Here is a 20935-nt window from a genome sequence, read left to right as displayed (position 1 = left end):
CTTGATAATAGTTTTAAATGCAGTGGACACTAATGGTAATTACTCAAAACAATTATTAGCATAAAACCTTACTTGGTAACAAGTAATGGGGAGAGGCTGATAGTATAAAACATTGTGAGAAACAGCTGAAGTGACGTAGTTTTCGAGAAAGAAGTAATTTTCACGATTTTGATTTCGAGCCCTCAGATTTAGAATATTTTGAGGTGTCGAAATCAAGCATCTAAAAGCACACAACTTCGTGTGACAAGGGTGTTTTTTCTTTCATTATTATCTCGCAACTTCGATGACCAATATTGAGCTCAAATGTTCACAGGTTTGTTATTTTATGCATATGTTGAGATACATAGACTGGTCTTTGACAATTACCAATAGTGTCTACTGCCTTTAAGTATAGCTCTGACGAAACTGGGCCCTATAGTATTGTTATAGGTATGCCTACTATACTGCTTCGCGACCCCACAAAAGATTCTCTCATACAATTTGTTTATCTTCCGGGGAGTTTTTCACCCAAGGTAGTCTTGCTGCGTCGATGCTATTTCAAGAACTGCGTCCCGTTGGTTTAATTAAAATCCCCGCAGCATGAGTTTTTCAAATCAGTGACAATTTATATATCGCAAGATTCAGCTAAAAATAAATTTGTCAGCGTTACAACAAAGGGAGTTTGACACCAAACAGGTATTATTAAACTCTGATTACAGAGTGTGCGCCACAGTGGGTCTGACTTAATGGAGGATAGTTCTTTATGTTGAGGTGCGGTAGTTAGGGAAGATATCTATTATGTGGTGGCTCTTAAAAAAAGAACCGATGATTGTGTAACAACTCGACGTTCGAACAGATGCTCTGATAGTCTTTACAAGGAGAAAGCTGGATAAATGTTGCAGTAAAAATGTTTTTTTTACAAACAGACAGACAGACAGACAGACAGACAGACAGACAGACAGACAGACAGACAGACAGACAGACAGACAGACAGACAGACAGACAGACAGACAGACAGACAGACAGACAGACAGACAGACAGACAGACAGACAGACAGACAGACAGACAGACAGACAGACAGACAGACAGACAGACAGACAGACAGACAGACAGACAGACAGACAGACAGACAGACAGACAGACAGACAGACAGACAGACAGACAGACAGACAGACAGACAGACAGACAGACAGACAGACAGACAGACAGACAGACAGACAGACAGACAGACAGACAGACAGACAGACAGACAAACAAACAAAACATCCTTGCGAAAGTGCAACCTTGCTTCCCAGATCAGATTATCCCTTTCCAAACCCTCTCCGAACCAGCTGAACACCCCCGTTCGATGCCTCCTTCTACCAGCCACCTATTTGGGTTGGAGGGGGGGGGGGTTAGAACCCGGCCCTTTGTTGCCCCTCCCCACGAGATCGAGACAAAAAGGCAAAATATTGAGCACCCTGTCATATTTGCTCCCCCAATAAAAATGAGCAGTCACGCCCCACTACTCTAACTGACCCTATTATAATTATACGTCGTAATTTATATCCCAAAATGATCCCCCGCCCTCTTCCCTTTGAAGAGAATCATTCTCAGAGCTATGGGAAATGAAATTGGACAATCTCTACTTTATTAAAGAAATAAACGACATCGGACTTAATTTCAGTTTTTTAATTGAGTGGAGTTTTCAGCGATGCTCTAAGCGACTCGGGAGCTTCGGTTCGGCTTACAAATTTTCTTCCCATGCCCTGCTCCTTGCGGACTCATTAATGACATTCCAATGGATATGAAACTATGTTATTATGATTTACAACGAGATGCCCCCAATGTTATACCTTGCACTCTTCTTCTTCAACCGTGACGGGCTCCACCCCCCCCCCCCCCCCTCCCCCGGTAGAGAGCCTTGCCGGCTGGGCCATGAAAATAAAACATCTTGGGATGGTCTCAACAAAAGCGGTAAAGTTGTTCGATACTTTTTAGTTTTATTTTTAAATTCTATCAGCATTTTTCGATTATTATTTTTTTTTTCAAATACTATCAGCATTTTGGGGCTAAACAAAATATATTTTACTATTTTGTTATACTTTTATTTTTATTTTTACTTTTAAGTCTCGTCCTGAATTAAGTATACCCCGCGTCTGTTGTGGGATTATTTATTTTACGAGCCCCCAAACGGGAAAAGAGGATGAAAACAAATCCTCGTTCAAAGAAATAATGACTGTGTCATTTTCTCTCTGTGCGCTAGTAATAATTTGCTCACGAAAACATTTCGTCCCCTCGAAATGAGCTATTTCATCCCTCGAAACTATTTCGAGCACACAAAAATAAGAACTCAAATAATTGCTTGCCATGTGAATCTGCTTATCATAATGTTTCCTGGAGCTTCTTGCCCTTCGCTGTTCGTTTTGTTATTTAGGTAACAATGTAATTACGAAAATAGTATACCCCCCACCCAGGGCCTTTTTAATTACAGATGTTTCAATGAACGACAACAAGAAATCTCCAAGACAAACAAATAGAAGGTCAAGACATTGAAACAAGGCCACCTCCCGCGAAAGTGACCAAACACAAGGGATTTAATATCGTGTATACAAACACAATATGATGGAAACTATTTTTAAATTCAGCGTGGCCTCGGTCATTGGTAATCCGCAGATAATGAGAGACAATGTTCTGAACAGGTGAAACCAGCGTTGCATTAATTTCTGCGCCTCGGGAAGAGACTAGACGTAAATGATGCCGAATAACTCCTAGCCCATTCCGATCAAAAAACAAAAAAAGATGATGCACGCTTGGAACGTGTTGAAATGCATCCAGTTGGGAGAGGTCGATTTGCTTATAATTATAGCCTGTAAAGTGCACTGGAACTTCATTAGAGTAAGAGGTACAGCAGAAAGTGGTACAAAGACGAACATTTCTGCGCCTTGTGAAGAGACTATACATAAATGATGCTAAATAACTCCAACCCATAAAAAAAACTAGAACCCGCTCCAAACACATTCCGATAAAACAAAGTGGTTTATATGCGCTTGGAATGTGTAAATATGCATCCAGTTATAGGGGAGGTCGATTTGCATATTAAAGTCTGTAAAGTGCACTGCAACTTATTAATTAGAGGTACACAAACTTGATTGACAAAATTAAAGGAACACATTGCCTTGGATCGGTCGAGTTGGTCTTTGAAAAGCGTTTGTAACCGTTTGCTATAAAACGCATATGGTATGGAAAGATGATTTAAAAGTAGAATACAATGATCCACACAAATTTGCCTCGAATTGCGTGGTTTTCCTTTTACTTTGCGAACTAACACGGTCGGCCATTTATGGGAGTCAAAAATGGCCGATTAGTCAACGAGGTAAAAGGAAAACCACGCAATTTCGAGTGATACTTGTGTGGATCATTATATTCTACTTTTAAACATCTTTCTAACCATATGCATTTTATAACAAACAGTTACAAATGCTTTTCAAAGACCAACTCGACCGATCCAAGGCAACGTGTTCCTTTAATGACCATGACAACTTATCTAATAAGAAGCATTGCAGCAATGGATAAATTTTAACATTTTGATGACGGAATCTCTTTGAAAGAAGAGAGAGGAAGTTCAACAATATTTCAATCTAGTTATGGATTATTCTTTCTGTGCGGACATAACCGCTCCATTATATCGGGCCAATCACTAAGATTATTAAAAACTACCCTCAATTTAAAACGACATATGACCCAAATCTAAAGCTTCATAATTAAAACCCAAACGATGAATTCGGCATCAAAATGATATTACTAATTGTCATAAACTGCACATAAAAAAAGTACCCAAATTGTAAGAGCAGCTCTAAATATAAATTTTAATAGTAAACTTGCGAGTACAACCATGGGTAAAAACTCTTTTGAGGGAGTGGTTGCTCTGAAAAGAGCCGGTTTGGTCTCTCAGGGCCACCACTCCCTCAAAAGAATTTTTACCCATGGTTTAACCCGCAAGTTTACTATTAATATTTATATTTATAGTTGCGCTTATTCTCCACACCATGCAAAGCTTCAAACACCATTTACCCAAATTCTGTTTTTTTCTCTTGTGAGCCTTCAGTCGTTTTCACGCGATCAAACCATAGATTGTTTTAGAAAGATGAACAAAAGCCAAATTCTGCGAAACGAGCCATTTATATTCCCCTGATGGGCTGCCATGGCAACGCTTAATCCTCCAATACTATTATATGATCAACAAATGATTTACGATCTTACAAATTCATCAAAGTGGAGACTCAAAATGCGAATCCGACTAATTGATGGGCGCGTATATGGGTCTATTATAGGGTATTTTCTTGTATTTTGTTGTCAATATTTCAATTTGCGCTATATAAATGATTAAATCATCATTACAATGTTAACGGTAGTTTTACTGCCATGACAGCATCACTGATGCATAACTAAATCCTTATGGTATTGCCCCGTTTCACTTGAAATTGCTCCTCGTTTCATTAAATATTGACATTATTGATTTACATATTCCCCGACCAGCTTGTTTATATACATTGCCGTACTAGCGTTATTAATTTTTTTTTTTTAAAGGAAATAACAAACAGTGTCCTTGAAATTTCTCTTGCCTCCTGGGCCCAGTCAATTGCTTTCGCCGTTGACCCAATTTGCCTGACGTAATCATCATCATCACAGCAATCTTTGTTGCGCCATTTTGTGAATGATTGTTGCTGTTTGTCACACAGTGTGGCGTTAAGCACTGGACACATTTGGTAATTGTCAAAGACCAGTGTTTTCACTTTGTGTATCCCAATAATTTATAAGCGTAAAGTAGCGAATCTGTGAAAATTTTGACTCAATTGGTCATCGAAATTGTCAGAAAATAATGAAACAAAACACCCTTGTTTCATAAAATATATGTGCGTTCAGAATGATGCCTGAGCAAGGTTTCTAAAGTCTTTCTCATCAGATTCAAATATTTAAGTAAGGAATTACCTCTTTCTCAAAAACTACATTACTTCAGAGGGAGTCGTTTCTCACAATGTTTGTACTATCAACAGCTCTCCGCGTTGCTTGTTTCTAAGTACGTTTTATGCTAAACTATTGTTTTTAGTTAATTGCGTTTAAACAGGTTCCAGTGATGTCACGTGCAATTTGGCCGGGGGAAAAGGCCGGGGGAAAAGGGATAACGGAAGTAGTTGCACCTAAGTTTTCCTTTCTTTGAACAAGGGGAGGGGTGTTCTTTTTGCTATCAAAAACCAAGTGCGTAGATATCGTCAAGATAAAAATAAATACACTCCAGCTAACAAATAGCCAAGCCTGTTTGTTAAAAAAGTTGAACCGCAGTTAACTTCGAAGAAGAACAAAATCTCAAAGTGTCAAAGTGTCTCAAAGATGTTCCCAAGTATACTATACTCGGCAAGGATAAAATGCACGCACAATATCGTCAACTTTACGGTAAAGCCCGGTCCATACTTCCCGCGAATGCGAATCGAATTTGACGTGAATGTGACGTCACACCCTCCTTTCGCAACGATTATCGCAAGGGAGTAGAGCAGAGTTCAACTGCTGCGAATTGTTCGTTGCGAATTTGTGACGTCAATATTCGCTTCGCATTCGCATTCGCAGGAAGTATGAACCGGGCTTTATGGACACTTTACCTTTGGGGGAAAATGACAGAATTCAGGGCTGAACTTACTATTAGCAACCTGTAAGTACAGCTGTAGTGCTCTAGGCTTCATCACTATCACCTGTTAAAGGTAAGGTTTGGCCTACCCCTTAGCGCCACGCGTATTTAGATGTATGTTTCCACTAAAGGTCTCATAAGCAGTTTAAAGGCAGTGGACACTATTGGTAATTGTCGAAGACTAGTCTTCTCAGTTGGTGTATCTCAACATATACATAAAATAACAAACCTGTGAAAATTTGAGCTCAATCGGTCGTCGAAATTGCGAGACATTAATGAAAGAAAAAAACACCCTTGTCACACCAAGTTGTGTGCGTTTAGATGGTTGATTTCGAGACCTCAAGTTCTAAACTTGAGGTCTCGAAATCAAATTCGTGGAAAATTACTTCTTTCTCGAAAACTACGTCACTTCAGAGGGAGCCGTTTCTCACAATGTTTTATACCATCAACCTCTCCCCATTACTTGTCACAAAGAAGGGTTTTATGCTAATAATTATTTTGTGAAATTGCCAATAGTGTCCACTGCCTTTACCATTTTAGATGTTTTCAATAAAACTAACGGGGAACATTTTGTTCAAAGGGTTGTCATGTTTTTGAGACATCGACAACAATTCGGAGCGAATAATGTCCACGCATGAAGAATAATCCCTAACATGAATACACAATTGCATTTATTAGATGAGGGAATTTCAAATTATCCCAGACGTGAATTTGAAATCAGTCCAACGAGAGAGGAGTGTCTAATCTTACAAACAAAAACATCTTAACTTCAGAAAAACAAACCCCAAACACTTCTGACTTCCATCTTATAAAACCCAATGTCGTTCAAAATTGAAATTAGCACATGATCCGGATGACGTCATACCGACTCCCTAGGCGACGACCCTTTGGGGATTATACTCTGACGTCACGAAGTATGGATTAAGATTAAAAGCAATCGGGAAAGACTTCTTTGATAACATATTCGGGTCTACGACTACCTTCAAATCGAAAACATTAATTCGGCTCTATAGCAAAAACAAGATATTTGATAGCGCTTCGCTGCACACAGTTGGTGTACAGTGTCTACAATAATTTGCGTGTGTAGGGAGATGAACTTTCACTTTTGAAGAGCTTGGAAGAAATGAAAACACCCCCCCCTCCCGAAAACATCGTTCTGAATTGTTTTTTTTTTGTTTTTTTGTGTCGATTTTGTTTAAAGGCACTGGACACTACTGGTAATTACTCAAAATAATTGTTAGCATAAAACCTTACTTTTTATTTTATATTTTATGCAAGTCGCCTGACACACAAGGCCTGAAGGCCACTTCAAGGTGTGGGCTACAATTATTTTTTTCCGGAGGCAGTTGCCACCTACTTCTAGGGCTGAAACAGGGTTAACCCCTTTACAGTCCATACGGATGTAGGCTTGGGTATCATCAATTCGAAGTCTGGCCGGTAGAGCAGTAATGGAGAGTAATGGAGAGCAGTAACTTGGTAACGAGTAATGGAGATAGTATAAAACATTGTGAGAAACGCCTCCCTCTGAAGTAACGTAGTGTTTAAGAAAGAGGTAAAATATTAAAGACCTCAGGCCCGAGCCCTTTTCAGGCATCTTAAATGACACAAAATTTGTGCAAAAATGTGCTTTTTCTTGGATTGTCTCTTGCAACTTCGATGACCAGTTGAGTAAAAATGCTCACAGATTAGTTTTGATGCATTGTTTTGGGATACACCAAGTGAGAATACTGAACAAAATATTAGACAGGCCTGAAGCCTTTTAATATAAATTTTTTGATTGAGAAATTACCTCTTTCTCAAAATCTACGTTAATACTTCAGGAGGGAGCAGTTTATCTCAATGGTTCATACTATCAACAGCTCTACTTTGCTCGTTCCCAATTAAAGCTTTATGCTACAATTTGTTTTGAGTAATTACCAAGTGTCCAGTGCCTTTAAAAGCAGAGCGACGATTCGTGCGTTGTAATAATGACAAACTCATGGCCAGTCAGTGCCCACTTTACATTTACGTAAACGACCCTTCAATTCATTATAAATTCTAATAACTGAATCTCCTTATCCTGTACTCGATAAACAAACAGGTTTTTTTTCTCTTCTTCTTCTTCTTGATGATGAAAATTACAATTCACTTGCGGTTTTCAATTACAAGATAAATCCTTCCGATTTATCAATTTAGATAAACAAAGGAAGTTGTCCAACGGCGTTACAAATTGAGATGCGTGGGAGGGGGGCGTGGACCTCTGGGATCTCAAAGGGGGTGGGGATATGAGGATACAAATTAAGGTAGGATTCAAGATGTATAAGGTTACTGTTTTCCACAGATTTGCGCATAAATTACTTATTTAAAATACAAAATAAGTCATGCGAAGACTCGAGGTCGTATTAGAAATATGTGTTCTGTTCAAGAAATGTCTTTGAACCTTGAAATGAGAGGTGTTTTTTCCCGGTCGAATAGAAACAGATTTTGCGCGCTTTTGACATTATGCATAATGTCTTACAACAGGATAGTTGAAAAGGGGACCAGACAATTATGCACAATTCATGGTTGCAATGAACATTAAGTTATATAACAAGGAATTGATTTATTAAGGCAACGTTCAACTGAAATTGACTGGGCAAAATACAAACCACCCCCATTACTTTAGGATAATGCATCCCCAGGCTAAAACTGACACACGTGTAGTAGACATAACCCAATCACAGCAAAAACGTTTGCAGCGTGGAGGTATAACAATGAAAACATCCTAGACATGACGTCAAAGCATTGTTATCTTGACGCGCGCCGTCAATGGCAGCATTGTTTTAAGTTCAATCGATAATTACGAAAAGTTCAGAAGTTTACACATATCAAAATTACATTAAAATGTTGTTGTTGTTTTTTTAGTTTTTTTAATGCAAGTTCGCCCAAAACAAGTCTAAAAGCCACTCTTAAGGGTTACAAGGGAGGAAACATAGAAATGTAGTAACTCCGTGGAGCTGAAGGTAGGAATTGATATTACTCTTAAAAGATGGCAGATCATAGGATGAAGGAAAACCTGCACCAGGCAAGGAGTTCCAAAGAGATGCAGTACGAGGGGAAAAGGTGAACAAACGCAATATAAACAATTTTTTAAAACATTTTCGTTAAAAAAACATCAAGTAGCTGTTTAACCTCACATGTATAGTCTGTAACCCCACAGGCACCAATTTACTGCGCCCATAGGTGTGATGTAAACTGCGCATTAATGCAGTAACGATTCGTCGTTTACGGTCCGGGAAGCGATGGAACACGGTCCAGGTCAGTACGAGAGCTAGAGCGATTAAGGCCCGGCGGCTGCATGCTCCCCGAGGCCAGCAGCTCCCGGACATTTTTTATTTATGGCGATCGTCAAAAAAGGAGTGAAAATTAGAAAAAACTAGCACCCTGGGGATTATTGTTAGAGGAAATTGGCTTGGATGCCCAGGCGTGAGGTAACGCAAATCTGCCAAGTGGCTCATCACTTTGTGTAGACTTGATTCAAGCCCAGTTCTCGTGCGAGAGGTCCCTATAATAAGCGTATCGTGCTAGCTAGAGACAAAATATAGCTATCAACAGCTTTAAGATGATGAGGATGTTTTTACTCGCATTTAGGGGGACACGAACTAGGGTCACAGAGGGATGAATTTCCTTTTAATCTACATTCTACAAATATCAAAGACACTGGTACATTTGACCATTGGCCCAGGTTACATCTTTATTTTATGCTGTGCAATTTAAAAAGCAGTTATCAGAAGAAAAAAAGTCAAAGTAACGCCCTATAATATATTATCAAAAGATTTAATTTGTACCTGGAGTACAATTTAAATGATTGTTACAGTCAAATTGAAGATTACAAGGCACTCAAAAACATTTACGTCATGTAAATAATCCAATACACAAAATCTAACTTTTTAGAATCAATTATTTCTAACTAATATTTTGATTTAACCTAACCCACAGATGTGCGATATGCATCATATATATATACACACACAAATCCACATACTACTCAAAGAGTCAGCATTGGTTTTTAGAAGCTGAATTCAATCATTAAACAGTCACAGATTGTGTGAATGGTTTTGGAATGCAGATTTCCAAGTGCAGTCTCCAATGATTTTGATTCTTACTGTGACAGGAAATTCCAGGAAGTTCAAAATATTAATTTCGCTCCAGATTTTTAGGCTATCGCCTTTTGAAATGACATTTTCCCAGGTCAGTCTTATCAAGGGAGGAAAGAATTGTGTTAATGTATTGATAAATCTATAATAGGATTAAAACAACAGAACTGTTTCAATAACCAAAGGTATACTTTGCATTTTAAAAAGCGTATCAATATTTAGTAGCTAAAGCAAAGTAATATAAAGCCTGCCGTCGATTTCACAAAACCCTTCCTAACTTAAGACTAATCTTAGGACTTAGGACGAGTCCCAACCCTGTACTGTAGCATGCAGACCTTAAGATTAATCCTAAGTTAAGAGGGGTTACTCGTCCTAACTCGAGATAAGACAAGTCCTAACTCTTTGTGAAATCGACAGGCAGACAATTCACTATGGTAATACTGACAATTCAGCTTAAGATGAATCGGTAATGTTTTGTGAAATTGAGCAAAAGATATTCCGGGAAACAAGAATTCCCAATACTCTGGCCCATCATTATGGTCAAGTCACTTGAGCAATATATGTGGAGTGATAACTACTAGTACTACCCACCTGTGGCCAGAGAAGTTTCACATGGTGATTAGTAAAAATGTCATCTGAAACTGACAAGTTGCGTATTTTACCTTGAAACAGACTCTCAACCACAAACTAAATGTCATTTCCTAGTGTGGACACTCAAGGGAAATCTGGTAAATTCATATACAAAAAATATGCACATAAAAAACCCTGAAAACTAAAAAAAAAAAAAAAAGCGTTCTGTGCATAGTTTATCCAAGTATGATGAAGCAATAAAAAGGGACATTAAGAGAGAAAGAAACTATTATGCTTAGCAGAATAAGACTATCAACCAAAATACTGTGTCACCTGCACAATCTGTGACCGGTATCCTGCTCATTTTGGCTAAGCAGAAAATGATTTAGCGATAATTTCTGCTTAAGCAGCTCTATGAAGTCCTGGGCCCAATTTCATAGAGCTGCTTAAGCAAAAAATTTGCTTAAGCACGAAAATAGCTTGCTTATTTTACACATGTTACTGGCAAAAATGTCATGCCATGTACATTGCTTGTGACTAATATTTAGCTGTTGTTTACTTAGCATAACAATTGAGTGGAGTCTTAGCCGGTAATCTGGGGCCAATTTCATAGAGCTGCTTAAGCAAAAAATATGCTTAAGCACGAAAATAGATCGCTTATATTACACATGTTACTGGCCAAAATGTCATGCCATATACATTGCTTATGACTAGTATTTAGCTGTTGTTTACTTAGCATAACAATTGAGTGGAGTCTTGGCCGGTAATCTGATTTTACTAAGCAATGAATTTTTTGCTTAAGCAACAATTTTTGCTTAAGCAGCTCTATGAAATTGGGCCCTGATTTTACAAAGCAAAGATTTTTTTGCTTAAGCAAATTTTTTTGCTTAAGCAGCTCTATGAAATTGGGCCCTGGGTTCTACAGGGTAAATTCTTGAAATTCAAGCCCTGACTTATTCTGACAAATTTGTGTACATTAATGCAAACTATTTAATTGAAAAGCTGTTGTTGAGTCTTCATGTGGGTCTGACTTGACCCCTCCTTTGTGAGGAGAGGGGTGTCTTAGTTTTCTCCTTGGTGTTGTGCAGTCTCTTCATCTTGCCGTGTTCTTGGGGTGTTTGGCGGTTGGGATCTCTGTTCTCAGAGTCGCTCATGTCCTCCTCCTCTTCGGTGGAATCTAGTGACGATTCTACACACACAAAAGAGAGAAAAAAAATAGCATTTATAAAAATCAGTCTCCTGACAAGGAAAGCAAGTGACTGAATCCAACACATTCAAATGCTACTGAGCATCTTGAGTAACATATCATATCTCAAAGAGATGGGCATTGATATCCTGCTGTTGACAAAAAAAAAAGAGAAAAAAAAAGTACATTTTGATTCCGCGCAAGAGCTGACCTAAGACTTTAATAGACCTTTTCAGGCTATTCACGGAAAAAATATTACTGAGATTTCCGAGGGGCAAACGAATCAAAAAGTAGAAAGAATATCATGTCTGGAGAGAAGGAACCGAAGGAGAATTTTCCCATGGTGGTTCAACTTGATACAGGATGAACGAAACCGGTTACCATGCCAACGCATCCAATCCACTCTAATTCCATTTCACTTGTGGCAAGGTTTTGAATTTCGTCAAGACGGAGCGGGGCCTGTCCTCTGTAAACCTCTTTTCTTTTCCTCTTTTTTTTTATTTTTACAAAAAAGAAGAAGAGTTGTTGAGGTTCCTTGTTTCGTGAAGGCGAAGATTCGCTTGTTTGTATTACAGAGGCAGTACGGTGGATTGTGAGAAATCACTCTGTTATTCGGTTAACAGTATTTCGAGGTTGTCACTGCCGAGGACATTGGATAGAGGAAATCTTTCAAACCCAAATAAAAACAGGTACTACATTTCCCATATTCTCTCTTACGCTCGTCCCCCCCCCCCAAAAAAAAAATCATAATAATTCAGTCCTACACAGTGAAGTATCAAAAGCAAATCCATTTAGTTCTCGGGAAAGTTTAAAATCAAATTATCAAGAAATTTGTGTCAGGCTTCTTACAAATCTGTCCCCTCGATGTCGTCTCCCCCCCCCTTGGGTTTGACTAATGAAGTTAAAATCTTGTCAACGCTGTTCTGACTGCTGTTCTGACTGCTGTAGGGACACTCATGATTTACCATCGCTTCAAGAGTCTTAAATCTCGATTTCTGAGTGTTCTTTTGAAATGAAGGGGGGGGGGTCAGGGTTTGAAGATGGGGGTGGAGTCATGTCCAAAGTAAACGCACAGCCTTGGATTTGTTTTTTTTTAAAGGGAGGCAAGGCAACTTCCCTTGAGAAATACGCACTTTCTTAAAACAATTTCTGTTGGAAAGACGATTGAGGCAATGAGCTCCTTGAAGTTGTAAACCTGCCCTACTTTTATCCTCATCACAATATCAAAGTCTTATAGCGCACGTATCTACCAAACAAGGTACTCAAGGCGCTGAGTATATACAAACTTTCAGAAAGATAGATAGGTTATTGCAGTGATGAATTCTGAGACCCAATTATTTAGCACCTTATAAGGGTTTACAAGGTGCTACGGCGCATTAAGCAGCCACAACCAGGAACACCGGGGCGAACCCCTTCTCTTTTCGATAAGTGCACTGGGTTCTTTTACATGCGTTACACAACACATGGGACCAACGACTTTACGTCCCATCCGAAGGACGGAGCAATGGTTAAGTGTCTTGCTCAAGGACACAGTGTCACGGCTGGGGATTCAACCCACACTTTGCTAATCAGAAACACCAGAGTTTGAATTCAGTGCTCTTAACCGCTCGGCCACAACACTTCCACGTTCACAAGTTCAGGCCTGATACTTCACGGAGGCAACAAATGCGATTGCCTCCATGCCACCAAGTCATTGCCTTGGTGCCCTTTAAATCCTAGGACTAGTCCTAACTTAGGACTATCTTGGTGAAATTTTACCCCAGGACTCGCAGCAGGCCTAGTGTGTAGGGCCTCATCCCGACAAACTTGGGTAAAGCCAGTGGAAGTTATTTTTTGAATGACTTGAAAGAGCTTTGGTCAGTGTGGGTTTCTGTATGAACGAAGGATGGTTCAGACATTACCGCCTTAGGATCAAACTACAATCAAGTCTTCAGACTTGGACGTCAACGAAAACCATGGTGAGGAAAACTTGTATTGCGCTTAAAGTCATAACATTTTCTTCTTCCTCCTTTGACTCCTACAGTATCGTTGATTTTTTAATTTATTTTTCAAGCCCCCCTTACTAAAGCATGTTTTTCAAAGCTTTACACCAGTAATTGCAAATTGATTTATTAACTGTGCTGAGTATTTTATGACAAATACGGGGAATTGCTGTTCCTGCTATCCCCAAGTTGCATTTTGCCCTCCTTTGAGACACAATTACTCAGGGATTAGGGAAATCTTTCTCATCAACTTTAACAAGAACTGACAGGGACTCTGTCCTTAGATACTTTTTGAAACAGGAGAAGGAATAAAAAAACACCCCAGATTTCAGCTGGCAAAAGTTTACTAAGAAGTTCACACCAGAGTTTTTGAACATTGTTTAAAGGAACACGTTGCCTTGGATTGGACGAGTTGGTCTGTAAAAAGCGTTTAACGTTTTATGGGAGTCAAAAATGTTACTCCCATGAATGGTCAACCGTGTTAGTCGACGAAGTAAAAGGAAAACCCTACAATTTTGAGGCATCTTTCTACCCATATGCATTTTACAACAAACGATTACAAGGGCTTTTCAAACACCAACCCGAACGATCAAATGCAACGTAGGATTTTAGTTTGGTCGGCATCATTATGAACCACATACATCATCATGAACCACAAGCCCTTATGCTCACCAACAAACTGTCTATTGGCATCGTAGCAATGCTCAATGTAAACGGCGACCAGAAACCAGGGCCCAATTTCATAGAGCTGCTTAAGCACAAAAGGTAGCTAAATGTAAGCACAACAAAGATAGGCTTACCAGAATAAGGTTACCAGCCAAAAAAGCATGTGATCTCATGTACAATCTGTGACTAGTATCCTACTTACTTTTGCTCAGCAGAAGATTTCTGAGCACTATTTTCTGCTTAAAGTGGCTAAATGAAATTGGGCCCAGGTGACCAAAGAAAACGGGCCCCTTCAATGTCACAACTCTTTCAATATTATTATACATGTACTGTCTACTGCAGCTCTGGCCTTGTATGGTCCTACCCCAGCAATGTTGCCCTTCATTAACAGGCAACAGCCCCATGAACATAACAAAATCAATTCTTGATGAGGAAACCTTTTCTTTGAGGAAAGGGCACTGCCCTAGCAAAGCAAAAAAAATAAAAAAAAATAAAGCGAAAACATTTGGCAGTAGTACTCAAATATTGTGTACATTATATACATGTATCGATGACCTGCAGCGTCAATTTACAGTATTGGATGTAATTAAGACTGAAGGCTGCCCTAAGCCACTAACACCGGTGCAACACGGGTGATCCCAAAAGACTAGACTGGACAAAACCCTCCTAGCTATGTCTAGGTATCACATTACACCACTATGCCCTGTGGCTGCCCTAATGAGGTAACTAAACCTCAAAAAGTAGGTTGAATAATAATAAAATAATATCGAAGTCTTATATAGCGCACGTATCTACCAAACAAGGTACTCGAGGCGCTGAGTATAACCAAACTTTCAGAAAGATAGGGAATTGCAGTGATTAATTTTGAGGCCCAATTATTTAGCACACTATAAGGGTTTACAAGGTGCTACGGCGCATACAGCAGCCACAGCAAGGAACACCGGGGCGAACCCCTTCTCTTTTCGAAAAGTGCACTGGGTTCTTTTTGAAAGCCAAACCAGGTCGTCATCGAAAAACTGCACACAGAAAGGTTACGCATACGGATAGCTATTGTAATAGTAGTAGTAAACTCTAACCGTGCGGAAACAAAACCTCACGACTGAAACATAAGCCTACACTGCAGTAACAAGAAATGTTTGCCAAAGACAACCCACCTTTCGATCCAGCCTGTCCTTTATCTGCCACGAAGAAATCATCATCACTGTCGTCTTCATCACTGGAGAACGTCACAGCTCTCACCCTCCGGCCCTTCTTGTTATTCCCCTGGGTCTTCCCCACCGTGGTCTGTCTGGGTGTTTGACCGGGTCTGCGGGAGGGGGCAGGGGTCGCCACGGTGTCTTCATCTTCGTCTTCCTCATCGCTGTCTAAGGAGGATTTGCCACGACCCCGTCTTTTGCCGTTTTTCTTTCGTGCTGTGGAGAGTTTGGGACTTTTATTAGAAGTTTTCATTTATATTAACAAAGCAATGTCGTTTAGTCCCCAGAAAAATAGTAGGAAAAATTTTATTTAGTACATGTATGCATAATGTAGGCCTAAAAAGTAGGAAATCCGAACAAAAAATTCCATTAACTACACACTAAAATGCACAAAAATAGAAAAAAAAATTACACAAAAAACCCCTATACACAAACACCCTAAAATTTACAATATTCTATTCCTTTATTAAGCAAAAGGTTCAGCCTATCAAAAAAATTATTTTAAAAACATTTGCACATTTAAAAACATTAAGAACTACACAGATTCTGGTGAATAACAGACGTACAAGGAAAATGAAAACACTTAAGCAAAACATTCAGTCTATCAGTAACATTATTTCTAAAAAGTTTGCACTTAAGCATAAAACAATACAAACATTAACAACCTATGAACTTAAAGTTGTTTCAAGGAGAAAACTGCTGACTGCTGCTTTAAGAAAAAGATGTTAAGCAATGAAATATTAATGGGCAATGAATTCTAAAAGGTAGGGCAGGTTAAACAAAAAGGGATTGAAGAGTTACTCAAAAACACATCTGAACAAAAGAAGATAATACAATATAAATAATAGTTATTAATATTTTTAACAGCGGCAAAAACCAATTTAAAAGATGACCAAGCACAATTTAACATTTTGAGACACACAAGAGCGATACATCATTTTTAAAATGGAAATATACAAAACAAAATACTGCTCGTCAATTTCTTAATGGACTTTTGTCAACAGCAAATTCACACTCAAATCAGTAGCGTTTTCAAATAATATTTACTTAGATAATACAATGCAAACATGAACACTCCGTGCCCAGAAAGTGCTCCACGTTTCAAAATACTCTTTGTTAATCATCCCCTAATGACTAAACAAAACGCCACATTTCTATCAATTTGAACTTTCCCGACGGTCATCCTATAAATCTTGCCCTTGTCAACAGTCATTGCAGCGGAGCAATCTCACCATCAAATATAAACACATCCCCTTGCCTCCTGTCTACACTTGTTTCAATGTTCATGTTTATTATGCAAGCACTCATTCATGTACTGATCCGTGAGACAGTGCTACAACGCCCTCGAAAAACTCACTGCTGTCTGAATTGTCCAAATACTAGTTGTTTGGACAGAATTGGATGTAGAGTTGATATGTGACCTATTCTTGCAAAGCCAGACAGAGCTGCACATAGTGCAAGTTATTGACACTCATTCAAAAGCTTAAAAAATCCAAACAGATAATAATGGACGCATATACCGAAAAATGTTAAGAGTCAGTTCAGGTAAATAGTTGACATAGTTGCTCACGGTCAAAAAATGATTTTTTTTTATACTTTGTTGGTGGAAGGGCCTTGGGGTGCAAGTAAACAAAATTGCATTTTCAATTCTATATATAGCCCGTTGCCATGGTTACGGCTCATTTTGTTTTTTGGCCATTTTAGGCCGATTTTGGGGTCTGAAAAACTGGTTTTTAGCTCATATTTACAACTCCACCCCACCAAAACGCAATATTATTTCAAAAAACCTTTTATATCACTACAAAGTATCATCCTTGGCCTTCCTTGAGAAAAAAAATTATTGCTTTAAATAACACCCTTGTGCTATTTTTGCATCATGCATTACAGTAAGTTTTTAGAACTTGCAAAATCGACATTTTTACCCTATATTTGGACCCCAAAATGTCAACTTGCCAGGGGTCTCAGAAAATTTTCCTTTCGTCTGTGGTTAGGGCCAACATTGGTCTTTCCATATCTGGTGTCAAAAACTTGGGCAATTGTATCCTGTTGGGCCAGTACTGCCTCAAAACTAGACTTTTTTCCCCAAAACATGAAAAATGCCTTTTTAAGGGTCTTTTCACATAATATCGACATACGTGTCCATGGTAAAAGAAAAGGAATATTTTTCTTATACTTTGTGGATGGTAGGGACTTGGGGTGCAAATAAACAACATTAACATTTCAAATCATAATATAACACGTTGCCATGGTAACTGTTCATTTGTGTTTAGGCCACTTTGGGCCGATTTTGGGGTATGAAAAACTGTTTTTTTAGTTAATATTTACAACTCCACCCCACCAAAAAACAAAAATATTTCATAAAACCTTTTACATCACTACAAAGTATCATCCTTGGCTTTACTTGAGACAAAAAAATATTGCTATAAATTTCACCCTTGTTCTATTTTAAGAACGGGCATTACAGTATGTTTTTAGAGCTTGCAAAATCAACATTTTTACCATATTTTTTGCCCGCAAAATTCCATTTTTCAGGGGTCTCAGAATATTTTCCTTTCGGTTTTGATCAGGGCCATAATTTGTCATTTTATTTCTGGTAAGAAAAACTCGGGCAATTGTATCCTGATGTAACAGAACTGTCTCAAAAATAGACCCTTTTCCCCGAAAACATAGAGAAATGCATTTTGAAATATTTGCTTCATTTTGAATTTATAACATGAAAAAGTAAGCAATAATTCCATCAATCTGGCAGCTTTTTATAAGCACTTTGTAGGTTTAGTGCATTACCAAACATTGATCAGGACTTGTTGATGACCTAAATCTTATAATTTGCCCCACCCCGGCCCTGGCCCAATCATATTTCTTGACATTGCATAAAATACAATAACAGTTTTGTGAACAGCGCCTCTTTTTTGAAAGTCACATTTTTTAATTCCCCTTGCACATCAAGAAAGTTTGTACTGTCTTTAATGTTTTATAGGTTCTCGGAATATTTCCCTTTTTGTTTTGATTGGGCTATTATTATGGTTTGCATGACTACTGGGGAGAAACACTTTGGTTTATTGTATCCTGTTGTGACACTTCTGCCTCAAAAATGGTAATTTTTCCAAAAACAATAAAAATGCATTTTGAAGTTATCCCTTAGTTTGAATTGATAAAAAACAAAAACGAGCATGCTTGTTAAAAATATATGGCACTGTTTCCATGCTCTTTAAGCCACTGAGATCTTGTTTTGTCATAACTACTTTACCTAGTTGTACAGGTATGGTACACATTGCAAGAAGAGAAGTAGTGCGATGAGCAATCTTTACTGTTCTTGTCTTTACATGGCCTTATAATAGTCTTCTTGGTCCCCTGCCCGCTACCAAACTAAACATTTTCATCCCAATCAGAACAAAGAGGCTCTAAAAGTGCGCAAGTACTGTATCCAAAGTATAAATGGCCATTCACCTGCTTTGGCCTTCTGTAAGCAGTTCCCCCATCTATGGTGGGGTTCCTTTCAATTGTACTGTTGCAAACAATGAAAGAGTTGGTTTATTTAACGTGATAAACAATTCAGCAGGTAATGTTTGACAATGTTTTTTTGTTGATCGTTCTCAGAGACATATATAATAATTATGAATTAGTAAGATAGTGAATGGAAATAATAATCAAACTAGCCTGAATAGACTTTTGTTACTTATTTATGTTCAGCAGGTGCAAGTTTTTACAACTTCTTTCAATGTTGTTTCATTAAAGGAACACGTTGCCTTGGATCGGTCGAGTTGGTATTTGAAAAGCGTTTGTAAACGTTTATTAAAAAATGCATTATGATTAGAAAGATATTTTAAAAGTAGAATATAATGATCCACAGAAGTATCACTCAAAAACCATGCATTTTAAAACAAACCGTTACAAACGCATTTCAAAGACCAACTTAACCGATCCCAGGCAACGTGTTCCTTTTAAATAATCTCTTACGCTCATCTTGCAAATTATTAGTATCATTGTTTTTAATAAGATCTTGGCAAACTTTTCCAACACTTTTAAGCGGGCTTTTTAATTTCCCACGTTTGTGTTGGACATGATTGGATGCTCCAAACCATCTGCCGCAAGCACAGAAACTACATTGTTTATGATCTCTGTCTCTAAGAAAAGTTTTACATTTGGTAGCAGGCAGGGACCAAGGAGAGTAGGCCCTGTATTAAAGACAACTTGTAAAGAATACTCATCGCACTCTACTTGCAATGGGAATCATACCTGTAAAATAGGTAAAGTAGCCAAATCAAGAACTCTCAGTGGCAAAGCATTGGTTATGGTTTGGTTGGATACCATTATGTTTAAATAAAAACTTTGTATTCAGTACTCAAAGGGCATGGAAACAGTGCCAGATTTTTAACAAGCATGCATTGTTTTTGAAAAAATTACTATACTTAAGGCATGATCAGTCACAACAGGATACAATAAACACAGTGTTTCTACCCAGAAGACATGAAAACACCAATAACAACCGAATGGGAACACTTTCAAAAGAAGAGGCGCTATTCACAAAACATTGTTTTATGCAATGTCAAGAAATATGATTGGGGCTGGGCCGGGCAAATTCTAAAATTAAGGTCATCAACAGTTCCTGATAAATGTTGGGTAATCCACTAGTGCTAAGGAAAAGCTGCAAGATTGATAGAATTATTAATTTTTAATGTTAGAAATTCAGTATGAAGAAAAAACAATTCAAAATGCATTTTTTCTGTTTGAGGAAAAAAGTCTATTTTTGAGACAGTACTGTTAACATCAGGATACACTTGCCAAGTTTTTCTTACCAGAAATAAAAAAGACAAATTTTGGCCCTGATCAAAACCGAAAGGAAAATATTCTGAGACCCCTGAAAAAATGAAATTTTGAGGGCAACAAATCTGGTAAAAATGTTGATTTTGCAAGTTCTAAAAACATACTCTAATGCACGTTCTAAAAATAGCACAAGGGTGAAATTGTTAGCAATATTTTGTTGTCTCAAGTAAAGCCAAGGATGATACTTTGTAGTGACGAAAAGGTTTTATGAAATATTTTTGTTTTTTGGTGGGGTGGATTTGTAAATATTAACTAAAAAAACAGTTTTTCATACCCCAAGATCGGCCTAAAGTGGCCTAAACACACATGAACTGTTACCATGGCAACGTGTTATATTATGATTTGAAATGTAAACGTTATTTATTTGGACCCCAAGTCCCTACCATCCTACCATCCACAAAGTATAAGAAAAATATTCCTTTTTTTTTACCGTGGACACGTATTTCGATATTATGTGAAAAGACCCTTAAAAAGGCACTTTTCATGTTTTGGGGAAAAAAGTCTAGTTTTGAGGCAGTACTGTCACAACAGGATACAATTGCCCAAGTTTTTGACACCAGATATGGAAAGACCACTGTTGGCCCTAATCACAGCCGAAAGGAAAATTTTCTGAGACCCCTGGCAAGTTGACATTTTGGGGTCCAAAAATAGGGTAAAAATGTCGATTTTGCAAGTTCTAAAAACATACTGTAATGCATGATGCAAAAATAGCACAAGGGTGTTATTTAAAGCAATAATTTTTTATCTCAAGGAA

The 20935-nt window shown here is 38.2% G+C and overlaps 1 protein-coding gene across 1 annotated transcript in view; it reads right to left on the bottom strand.

The window, feature by feature from the left end:
• Positions 1–9324: 9324 nt before the first annotated feature.
• The window catches only part of LOC139950627 (condensin complex subunit 1-like), a 68784-nt gene continuing 57173 nt past the window's right edge, over positions 9325–20935 (bottom strand). Inside the window, exons 30-31 of the mRNA XM_071949403.1 lie at positions 15316–15573; positions 9325–11516 (exon numbers count right to left, since the gene is read on the bottom strand). Of these exons, the coding sequence (XP_071805504.1) occupies positions 11344–11516; positions 15316–15573 (431 nt within the window). The 3' untranslated portion in view covers positions 9325–11343. The remainder of the gene's footprint in view (positions 11517–15315; positions 15574–20935) is intronic.

Source organism: Asterias amurensis, chromosome 18, assembly GCF_032118995.1.
Source record: "Asterias amurensis chromosome 18, ASM3211899v1".
Lineage (NCBI taxonomy): Eukaryota > Metazoa > Echinodermata > Asteroidea > Forcipulatida > Asteriidae > Asterias > Asterias amurensis.
This window is presented reverse-complemented; position numbering and strand designations above follow the sequence as displayed.